Source organism: Gekko japonicus, unplaced genomic scaffold (genome assembly GCF_001447785.1).
Source record: "Gekko japonicus isolate JY-2015 unplaced genomic scaffold, Gekko_japonicus_V1.1 scaffold368, whole genome shotgun sequence".
Taxonomy (NCBI): domain Eukaryota; kingdom Metazoa; phylum Chordata; class Lepidosauria; order Squamata; family Gekkonidae; genus Gekko; species Gekko japonicus.
In genome coordinates this window covers 564120-576250 of record NW_015176462.1, presented here as the reverse complement: position 1 = coordinate 576250, position 12131 = coordinate 564120, and the positions used below count along the sequence as shown (strand labels likewise).

The window sequence follows — 12131 nt, the reverse complement described above, 5'->3', positions numbered from 1 at the left end:
TGTTTTACAGTGTGCCTGTGTTTCGCTATTTTTATCAATCTGACTGGGGGTGCGGAAAAAAAACTCCAGCCTGTAGCCGTTGTTCACTATGTCTAGGACCCAACGGTCCGTGAGTGTCCTGTTCCACTGAGTGGCAAATCGCTGTAACCTTCCCCCAATACCTGAGTGTCTCTTTTTGGGAAGATAGTCATGCTGAAGCCCCTTTTTTGGGGTTCCTCTTGCCTGACTGTTCCCCTTTTGTGTGAGAAAAGGGTTTAGAAGAAGACTGCCTGGGTTGCCACTTGGGCTTAAAGGGTCTATTAAGAAAAGACTTTTGACCTCTTTTTTGATCCCAAAATGGCTGAAAACTCTTTCTGGCCTTAATGTCCCTCTTTTTAGATGGTAACACCTTCTTTTTGTCTCTATCCTCCACTAAGAACCTATCCAGACCCTCCCTGAATAGGTTCCCACCCTTGAAGGGGACCGACGCCACATTGGCTTGGGAGGAAGAATCAGCATCCCAAAGCTGTAACCAAGTATTTCTGCGAGCAGTAATACTACATGCCATGGCCCTAGCCGACAACTGTAAGGCATCTAGAGCCGCATCAGCAGCAAACGCTATAGTTAATGCAATTTTCTTCAGTTTATCTTTGAACTCCTTATGGACATTACTCCCAGCCGAAGCCAAGTCATATGCTGCCCTGGCAAATAAAGAGGCGGCGGTGGATGCTCTCAAAGACTGAGATGAGGCCTCAAAGTCCCTGCGTAGAGCTTGTTCAATACGTCGATCAACCTGGTCCTTGGGAAGGCCCTCCTTGTCCATAGGCAAAACCGCACTGGAAGACAGACTTGAAATAGGATCATCCACTATTGGTACTTTCAGTCTCTTAGTTGCCTCAGGCATTAATGTATAAAATTTTGAAACCAACTGGTGACTGGCTTTAGGTTTTGCCGGCTGCTCCCATTCAGCCTTTATAATATTAAAAAAGGAAGCTGGAAGAGGGAGCCCTGGCTGTACCTTGGAGACTATAGGCATTAAATTACCTGCACCTGATTGAAACTCAGAGTCCAGTTCCTCTACCACTTTAGGTTTGGATGAAAGATCCAGGGTTCGCAAAACTTTAGGTAGAAGTTTAGAATAACATTCCTGAGGAAATAATCTGGACTGGACAGGTGGCACAATTTCCTCCTCTTCCTTGGATAATTCTCCTTCCTCCCTTTCAGAGGAAAAATCTGAGGACTGGGACACCAACTCCTTGTGTCCCGTCTGGTTACTAAATTTAACAGAAGAAAAATGATCTTTCCTGCGTTTGTGTCTGGGAGGAGTCAGAGCAGCTGGATAAAAAATCTTCACATGTTTTTGACCTCTTAAGGGATCTGGTTTTACCTGGCCAAGTCTTAGAGGAACCTGCTCCCTGAAGGGTGTCTACCATATCCTTAAAACCCTTCCTCATTTCAGACCGAAACTAGTCCATCAGTTCAGTCTTTTCTTGTTCCCTAGGATCCAAATCTGTCTGAACTGCGTCTTGACTGGCCAGTGAGACAGACAACCTGGGGAAACTGAGTTCACTCAGAGAACTATCTCTGTCTGGAGAAGCCTGCCTTCTAGCTTGATCAGCCATCTTGTACCAATCTGTGGAGGAAAACGAAAGTGAAACTTTCTGTGAAACTTTCTGTGGAGGAAAACGAAAGTGAAACTTTTCAGGCTGAGTCAAATGGTCTCCATTTTAGCTCGCCAAAAGAGTAGTTTCATACACACTTGTGAAGAGACCAAGACTCTGAGGGCTCAGACTGATAACCATTCGTAAGGCCCTCACTGAGAAAGTCCCCTGTCCTTTTAACACCCTCAAACATGGGGTGCCCAAGGTAAGCCAGCTGCCTTCCTCCTTTTCTGCTGAGTTTCCAAATGACCAGTCTCTGCTTGGTCTAAAAACATAGGCTCCAGGACTGGCATGGTCAAGCCCTGCGCCGTGGCAGTCTTCGTTCCCCAAGGCTCCAACCCCACTGGGAAGGCTTTCAGGGGGCCCTCAAACTCACCACCTTCTTTGGAAATGGCTATTTCGGTTCTTTGCGCTGGAGCGATCCACTGTCCACTGCCTCAGCGCGGGTACATCTTGCGCACCAGGCTCCTCTGCACCCCCGGAATAGCGCAGGGGGAGGCCCTCCGCCCGTAGGTCGGGTAAGGCCAGCGGACAGATGCCAAGGGCTTAAACAGAGCTCTGCCAAACAACCGGGGACAACCCGGTGCAGGATCATTCACCCCGACTCTTTGCCGCTACTGCGTCTCTTCTTTCTTCTCTTTTTCTTTTTCTTCCTGAAATCCTAGGCGCTCGAAACGAGCGCTGCCGGAGCACGTCCTGCTGGTAAGCAGGGCCGGCAAGAACTGGGGAAGCTGTAGAAGATAAGCCCCGCCTCACAGGGATCAAAGATCGGAGCCAACCCTGCAGGAAGAGGTGGAGCTTATCCCAATAGTACGGACTGTCCTGCTATCCGAACCACTGGAGAATGTCATCGGAGTCATGCCTTGTTAGGCTGGCTGTCTCGCTCTGTCCTTTCTGCCCTGTTTGAGGTTTATCTGTTGAACCTAGGGGTGATGAATCCCTTTTTAAAGGTCTGAATTGGGGTACCCCCATCTGGATCTTCTGGAATCCTGCTTAGGTCTTGAGAGTGTGTGTTGAGACCGAAAGGACTGTGATCCATACCCTCTTCTATTAGGGCAGTGCAAGGTTTTGGATATTGCTTTCTTTTATCCCTTGTCTCAACCAGAATCTTTTCCAGAGCATCTCCAAAGAGCTTCTCCCCTTGGGTAGGCTGATACTATGTTTTGTACTGTAGATCTGCTTGTTTTATATTTTTACAATTTATTCACCATATATTATTTATCATATAAGCCTTAATACATAGAAAGAATCATATATCAAAACATCTAAGTATCGTCTCTTAATATATCACAAAAGATATTGCACAACCCCTTTACTAATATCAGTCCTCCTTAATTATACAAAAGTTTTAAGAGGGAGGACTCCTTTAAGTCTATTTTGAATAAGTGCTCAGTCTTCCTCCAACAGAGGAATCCCTCTTGGGGAGGGAGAGCTGAAAAGGAACAGAAAAGAAAGGAGGAACAGAGAAGGAGTTAGTATAAGTAAAGATGGAGAGAGTTGAAGAACAGTAACAGAGGAAAGTGTAGCGAAAGAAAACTGAAAGGCTATAAGGAAGAAATTACATTCACAAACAGAAAAACTAGTAGGCAAGGCCTAGTAGAGCTGCTCTCCCTTTCGAGGCAGGAATAGAACTGAGGGAAGGGCAGTCCCACGCCACAGAGGAAGAGGAAGACATTAACTTCCTGCCTCCATGAATGGATGGTGGAACCACCCACAAGATGTCTTCCGCCTCAGTGGAGAACACCCCTGAATCATTCAGATGTGGGTTGCGTAAGACTATCTAATCTTTCTGAAAACCCTTTGGTGAGATTTACAGAAATTTATTTTATCTTTTAATCTTAAAGTAGATAGGATAAGGGGTGGTGTGCATGTCTTTCTGTTCCTGATTTCATTTACATGTGCACGTTTTTGTAACATTGTGATTCTTCTATTTTTACTTATTTCAAGAGTGATTAGGTTGATTTTAAGCAAAAACCTTAAAAAGATGAACATGATTGATCTTTGGCTGGGATACATAGTTTTCATCTGGCACCTGGAATAAATAAACTTCTGTCTTCTCTTCAGTCAACGGATAATCTATAGAGATTGGTTACTGAAGAGAACAGCCCTCTCAATATAGCGCTTTGGTTTAGTGGTTAATGTGTTCTTTTGGAAAACAGGCAAAGAGTCCCTTTGTTTCCATGTGTCTGTTTTAAAAGGAATTCTTCCATTATGGGGGGAAGGGAAGAGAGAATACACCATTACACTTTCCTGTAGTCTATTTCATAGGCAAATGATACTGTACTACTAATACATGCTAGTGGCAAATGCAGTGATAGTTCCAGCTCCCATCTTGAAGACTTGTTGCTGCCTCCCGGAAGGGCCCTCATCTTTCTATCATGAAGCAAAACTGATGGACAGCAGTAGGAAATAAAATGCAAAAAGCAGCGGTACTGAAGTGGTACTAAGGACTTAAGGAAACGGTGTGGAAAATAAGCAGTTCGTTGCCCAGGGTCCGCATGGAAGTAACGTTATTTACCTGCTGATTCTCCCCTTTCAGGGCTCGCCTATTTCCCTGAAAAATCTGTGGCCCTTTAAAAAAAACAAACGAATCTTCTACATTAGTCAAAGTAAATTTCCATTACTAAAAGTAGGAATCTAATTACATTTTGCATGCAAGTGTAATATGGGTCTTAACAGCACTACAGACACTTCTACAGATACAAGAAGCCAAGGAGCCATTCTGTTGCCAAGTTCAATTTTCTGTGCTGTGCTTCACACCAAGCATGCATCAGACAATGAGGAGATGCAGGCTCCAGAGTTCAAGAGTTCTGGCAAATTTTAGGGACTGAAAATCAAGTATAGGAAGAATATAAGAACTATAATATTCACGTGGAAGGAAGAAAGGGAGTTCCACTTAAACCAATTGATCAGTATGCTTCCTGGAACAATTACTGATGTATGCCACTAGTGTTTTTTTAGCTATCCCATGAGTAGGGCAAACAGAAGCCTGCTTCCTGGGAATCTCAGCTTCCATTAAAACATTTTCCAGCCCTTATAAGAAGATATGCTTGAAATAATGTAGGCAGGGATGAGATGGCTGAATGAGATTTCCACAGGTCAAGAGCAGTGGGGTTTCAGTGTATCACAGACTGATACCCCACCTCCTCAAAAATGGCACTTTGGGCAGCTTACATGAAAGAAATCAAGTTCAGATGCATACATCCCCATAAGTAGCAAAATCAAAACCAGTAAAATTGTGCACAACAAGAAGTTTTATCACAAAAAGGAAAAGAACATAATTAAAACACGAATGGACAGGAACAAAAATAGTGAACCAGAAATATCAACCAACATACTTTAGCATGGATTATTTCTGTTTCTGTGTTCAAGGCCAATTTTAAACTGACACATTAGGAACACTGGGGTAAAAAGGTATGTTATCTAATGGGAGAAAGAAAACTTAAGTTGACCATCCTACACAGATACCTTTAGTTTTCCAATGTGACCAGTTGCTTCCTCTTTTTCTTGACTGACGCGCTTAATCTCTTGGACCTGCTGGTCATTTTTGGTTTTGGCCCACTGCAGCTCTGACTGCAGTTCCGCCAACTCTTGCTGGTGGACATCTCTCTCCAACTTCAGCTGTTTGCTGGTTGCAGCCATCTCCTCCTGACTGGACTCCTTCTGTTTCTGGAGCTCCACTAGGTTCTTGCGCATCTCCTTCTTGGCTTTTTCCTCTTCCGCTAGTCGGTTGGTCAGCTCGGCCCGAATGGCACTAAGATTTTTTATAACAGCCTGCATCTCCAAGAGTCTTCCCTGGTCTTTTTCATGGATCTTGTTGATAGTTGCAAGTTCTTCTTCTAGATGCTGTTTATCACTGCTTACCTGGCTCTGTGCATGGCTCTGTTTTTGCAGTTCACTGTCTAGCTTTTCTACAGTTTCTCGGACATCTCTAATCTCTTGTTCCAGAGCCATCTGCAGAGACCTGGCTTCACTCAGCTTCTTGTCTTTAAAACGCAGCTCCTCTTCTTGTTTGGCCCGCTTTTCAAGTATATCACTCAGCTCCTTTTGAAGATTTTCCATTTGGTGCATGGCTGAAAGAAACTGACCCTTCAAGTCATCTTTTTCTCTAAGGACCTATAATTCAAAAGGGGTTTGGAGAGAGAATCAGAAAGTCATCTGAACTCCTATTATAGAAATAAATGGTTCAGCACTTAAGAAAGGAGAACCTAGACACCATCCTAAAAGAAAAACAGCTATATAACTTCATGATCTACCAGACTTTGTGGTGAAGTTCAGCAACTACATAATTTTGATATTACCTGATACAAACTCTTCACTGATGGGACACACCTTTATCAACTGAATGGCCAGAAAGGACAACTACCACCACATAGTGGAACCCAAGATGAGTGCTAGTAATTAACAAACATACTTGGTTTTATGGGACATTATTAACTGAACGGCCATCAATCCTCCCTTTCTTCATGCAGCAGCTTAAGAGAGGCCTTTCATATATACAGTAAACATTAGACATATGACCATATCTGCTGTTGGGGGGGTGCCTCTTTATATTTAGTCATTTAGTCTCCAGATGTTACGTATAACTTTTGTCAGAAGTAGGGTTGCCAGGTCACCCCTGGCCACCAGTGGGGGATGGGGGGGTAGGTTTGCCAGATCCAGGTTGAGAAACTCCTGGAGATTTTGGGACGGAGCCTGGGGAAGACAGGGACCTCAGTGGGGTACTATGCCACACAGTGCACCCTCCAAAGCATCCTTTTTCTCCAAGGGAACTGATCTCTGTAGTCTGGAGATGAGCCGTAATTCCAGCGGGTCCCAGAAGGCACTCAAGGGGATGAACACCAAAAGAGTTTTGGAAAAAGTAAGAGCACAAAAACATGTCTTTTATTTTTGAAACGCTATTTATATATCAGTTTGAATAGTACAACAAACAGAAAAAGGCTCTTATATTTTTAAATAAGATAAAAGCTTTTCATCCAAGTAGCTCAGTTTTCTTCTCTGTGATGCTTCACTATTCTGATCTCATCAGCTGGCATTAAAAGCCAACATTCTTTCTTGCCAACAGCAGCAACACAATTTCACATGTGTAAACTTCAAATATGTCATGTTCTTATATCGAATCACCCCACTGGCCCATCTAACTGGTCAACATTGCCTACTCCACCTTGCTGCAACTCTCCAAGGCTGGGGACTGTCTTCTCCAACTCTTCTTACTTGTGCTCTTTAACTGGACATGCCATGGAAGGAACCTGAGGCCTTCTCTATGATCCACTACTTAGCTCCAGACCCTTCCCCATTCCCAAACCCTTAGTCCTTCCGTTAATAACTAATATTTCTGCAATTTGACTGATCTGACCTTCCCCCCTGCAGGACCTACACTCACTGCCAGTACTCTGGACCGACCCTTCCCTCACAGGGGCTTCAGAATACTGTTGTTTCAGATCATGCATTTCTTCTGCACTATTATTTATAAAGCAAGCTTTGAAAGCCCTACTAAATGGAGAATGCTACTGATAAAGTAAAATAACTGCATGATTAATCACCTCTAAATTATAATTAAGGTCTCCTTAGTTGTCAGACCTGGAATACATCACACTTCAGCTTTTCAGGGACCCAAACAAGCTTTCACTGTCAAAACTGTGTTTCCTATATTTGGTTGATTATTTTTAAATTGCTATGAAACACTTAATTATTGCTTTAAAACCTTCAATCTTTTGATGGCCATCTGCCATAACTCTATTCCTCATCGGAGTTTGCCTCCAGGGTAGAAGCACTCATCTGCTCTTTTCATGCTGTTCAGTTTTGCTCCCTTACTTATTATCGCATCAAAAAACATGTTTCCTCAGTAAAGTCTTCGGAGGGTCCCTCTACCTCTGGACAGTATTCAGGACCATTTAACTGAAATGCTAATTGCTATTTCAAGGCTCATTTTTCAGATGATTACCAAAAATAAAAAAATTCAATGTATTGTACAGCATTATCACCTTCGGCTGCAATACCACATCATGGACAAAATGCAGAAATAAGACTCCCCCCCCCAAAAAAAAAAAAACTTAACAAAGCTAAAAGGACACAAAATGTGTAATGTCATTCCATTAGAAACAAGTGTCCCATTAACTGCTATTTTAGTATTCAGGAAGGCCCCACATTTATTTTATTTAGAAAAAAATATGCTGCTTCTCCAGGTTTACAGAATAAAAATAATAAAAACAAAAGCAGTAAAATATAGTAATTAAAATCCAGCATTAAAAACCCAGACCAGCATTTAGCATGATGCAAACTGAAGCCCCATTCATTTATTTACAATATTTATATAATACCTTTTATTTCTAGATTCAAGGAGGCTAACAACAATATTTAGAGATTCTGGTGGATTGCTGTGATGGCCTGAAGCAGCAGAACAAATTTTGAGTCCAGTGGCACCTTTAAGACCAACAAAGGTTTATTCAAGGTATACGCTTTCGTGTTCGCACATACTTATTCAGAAGTGTGCTTGCACACAAAAGCTTATACCTTGAATAAACCTTTGTTGGTCTTAAAGGTACCACTGGACTCAAACTTTGTTCAACGATATTTGATCGTTTTTAACTCTGGCCATCTGCTCTTAAAGAAAACGCCATACTTTGTCCAGCAAATCTACTTACTACACGTACCCCAGCAAGTACAAAAAGGGACTTGTTGGTTTCTCAAAAGCATCTGGATGGCCATTGTTTGAAACAGGATGTTGCACTATATGGATTCTTTGGACTGATCCAAAAGAGTTCTTCATATGTTTAAGAACATATGCAGCCAGTGCAACCATATACTTGCACCTGGGGACCCTGGTCCAATCAGATGAATGTATAGAGATGCTTTCAAATAGGTTCATACACATACATACTTGCCATCCACACGTTTACGCATTTGCCACATTTTATGCATTCCGTAAAAATGAGATGGAGAGAATTCAAATGAACTGTGCCATCAAGGTCCAGGCCAAACCCTGACGGCATCACATCAAAGCTGAACATTCTGGAACTTATGAGGGTCCCAAATTTGATCAGCCTCTGAAAAAAGGAATGTTGGAGACATTACTGCAAGACGATAAAAGCAACTCTACAGGATCAAATCCAGGACTCATCTAATCCAACCTCCGGTTTCCAACAATGGCTACATTAGATTCTTCCAGGAAGTCCACAGTGGGGAAAGTATGAACAGCCTTCAACATCATTTACTACCCAGCAAGCAGTACTCAGAAACAGAACGCCACTGAAAATGAAGATATTGTATACCTATTGTATAATTTATATTTTGTATATCCCAGTTTTTGACTTGTCCTAGTCAGCAAGGCAGCTAACAAAGATAAAATTAAAATAGGCATTATTTGGTTAAAAGCCTACAAAGGACTCAAAACAAAATCATCCAAAAGAAACCACATCAAATTGAATCAGCAAAATAACCAGTCAGATAAGGCAGAAATCTGTCAAAAATCAAAGAGCATTGCTTTAACCTGATTCCAAAATTTTCCTGAAGAAGGATCACCATAAGCTCTGCCCCATTGATAAAACAACTTCCTTAATCTTGCACCTAATACTGATTATGACTTTAAAGATTAAAAACAGTATTTTTAAAAAGAGTCCAGAAATAAACTGGCAGCCAGTGAAGATGATGTGCCATGCAGCTAGCCCCATTTCATCTGGCAGCTGGGTTCCAAAGCAGCCGCAGTTTCCAGACACATTTCTAAAGCAACCCAATGTAGAATATAAAGGCTAATAGCCTGAATTACTGTGGCTAGGTCAGCTTTTCTCCAGGAAAGGATGAAGCCGGTGAACCAGCCTTAATTAGCAAAATGAACTCCTGGCCATCTCCGCAGCTATTTCCATCCCAGCCCTGTTCCAAAATGTTTGAGGTTCACCTAACCTTTTGTTCAAAGCCAATCACTGCAGTACAAAACTCTACATATCAGCATATTAAGTCACCTCTTCTCCCTTGTCCTTCTCCACAAACCTTACCACTGTCACGTTTTTGTAAAATAACAGCCAAGTTTTGTAAACATATAAGTTAAGCATCTTGAAATTGACAGAAGGATCAAAAATGCCTGGGGGAAAGGGGGGGATTAAGAAATCTCATACCAGATTGTTCTTCTCCATCAACTGGGTGTGACTCTCAGTCTGTTTTTCTATTTCATGTTCCAGTTTTCTACATTTCAACTTCCAATGTTTAATAGATTCCTGTGCTTTCAGTTTTAACTCCTCCTTCTTCTTCTCATTATCTAGCCTGAGTTCTTCAGATTGTTTGAATTCAGCAAGATACCTCTCTGCTTCCTTGACAGACTCTTCCAGTTGCTGAGCCAGCTCAGCAACCTGGCACTCAGCTGCTCTGCAGTCGTTTTCACAGGCCTTGTAGTTGCTCTGTATCTCCTTCAGCTGGCTCAGCATCTTTTGCTGCTGGTTTTCCCTCTTTTCCAAGTCAGATGTCAGAACCTGGAAACCATCACAAGATATTAAAAGACACTAATACATGTACATTTAGGCAGGAACCAAAAGCCTCCAAGTACATGGGGAGTGACAGCCTTGACTTCACAGCTCTTCGTAGTTCAGTCAAGATACAATTCCTTGGTACTCCCAGAGAACAGCTGATAAGAGTAATGCCACATGTACATCCCTTAAATTGTGTCACCAAGCTTTACTACCAACTGTGAAAAACAGGTATCTTCATTGTTCCATGGGCACAAAAGCAAAAGTAGCAGATGGGATGAATTAACCTGACTTATATTCTGTTCTTTTCTAACTACCTGTCTTCAGAAAACTCTTTGAATGTCAGTCCAGTGAAGAACCCTTGCATCTTTATCACACAGTCTTCTGTGTGTCACAGGGCTCTACAAAGATAATAGAAACTCCTGTGTGTCACAGGAGGGTACTATATTCAGTTGGGTAGCCGTGTTGGTCTCAAACAGCAGAACAAAGTTTGAGTCCAGTGGCACCTTTAAAACTAATAAAGTTTTCTTCAAGGTATAAGCTTTTGTGTGCAAGCACACTTCTTCAGTTGGGACTTAAAGGTGCCACTGGACTCAAACTTTGCTCAGGAGGGTATTAAGCTATACATGCAACCCGTGTGGTGCCTTAGGCCTCTTGGCCCTCACGATAAGTCCATATTAGATGAGACCAAGAAAATCATGATTAGGATTTCCTGTATTTTTGTTTTTAAACACAACTAAAAACTGCCCATGGGAGATAGATTTGTATTGGGCACAGAAAAAAAGAGTGGTTTATTCCTCCTTCATGTACATTTTTCCTGATCTTAGCTCCTCTGTCTACAATCTGCTATTTGCCACATGGATACAAGTTTAATGAAAAAGTACGAGAGATCCTAATTAGAGATGTCACACATATACTTTGGCCCACAGTTCTTATGGGGAATCACAGTGGGAGGCCAAGTTACTTTGGCCTCGAGATTGTTTCCAAGAATACAGGCAAGTCTCTTCTATGGCTACACACAGCAGGGATGGACTAATTATTTTGAGAAATGAAGAAGTTCTACACAACTGCTCTGGCACACCTTTTTTTTTTTAAGGCCATCAAGTGTACTAGAAAATCTTTCTTGATTTGATAGGTGTTTTAGAGTGTCTAGTTGAGCTCAATTAAAAAAAAATCGTTTGTAAGAGTTATGGATTCAAATTCCAAACCTACATGATGCAAAGGTATGTTGACAAAAATCATCAGAACTTATTACATTTAAACTTCCACGAATTTTGTAGATGTCTCACTGTCCAACTCTGTTGCTAGATTATTTCCTTTACAACCACTATAATTGCTTCCCATCTGGTGATAATATTAAAAGATGCCAACCCCATATAATGGCATCTTCAGCCTTTCTGGGTCATTAAAAATAATTATTTCTCTACAAAGTGTATGAGAAAAGATCGTGTACATACAACTGTGACTTCCATGTAGTGGTTAATGAAACAAGATTCAAGACTTAAGCAAAGTAGATAAGATATTGTTAAATTAATTGAAGACATTCATCTTACAATGTAGAAACATCAAACTCAATTTTACTAGCACTTAATATTTTCCACCCTGCCCTGCAAAAAACAACAAAACCTTTTAGTCAAGGTATTTACCTTAAAGCACAAGAGTATGTAATTAATCCCTAGGCATCAACTAGCTGTCTGCTCAGTATCTGATCCTCTGATCTATAGATAGATAGATAGATAGATAGATAGATAGATAGATAGATAGACAGACAGACAGACAGACAGACAGACAGACAGACAGACAGACAGACAGATATGCATATTTTAGCATTCTGCAAAATAACCAGAATCTTCTAATATAGAGAAATAAATCTTCCTCAGTTTCCCTAGTATAAAGTACCAAATGTACTATGGGCTCTACTGTACTATGAGTTTCTTGCACCATAAAGATGCATTTGTCATTTACAGGTTGCACATGGTACATGACCACAGTTGAACACTGAATACAGTGTGCTGATATCCTTTGAAGTCAACGG

General features: G+C 41.5%; 1 protein-coding gene across 1 annotated transcript in view; it reads right to left on the bottom strand.

Annotated features, from left to right (window-relative positions):
- CEP128 (centrosomal protein 128kDa) overlaps positions 1 to 12131 on the bottom strand; it is a 334110-nt gene that overhangs the window by 225105 nt on the left and 96874 nt on the right. The window contains exons 13-14 of the mRNA XM_015427028.1: positions 9752 to 10102; positions 5109 to 5756 (exon numbers count right to left, since the gene is read on the bottom strand). Coding sequence (XP_015282514.1) covers positions 5109 to 5756; positions 9752 to 10102 — 999 coding nt within the window. The remainder of the gene's footprint in view (positions 1 to 5108; positions 5757 to 9751; positions 10103 to 12131) is intronic.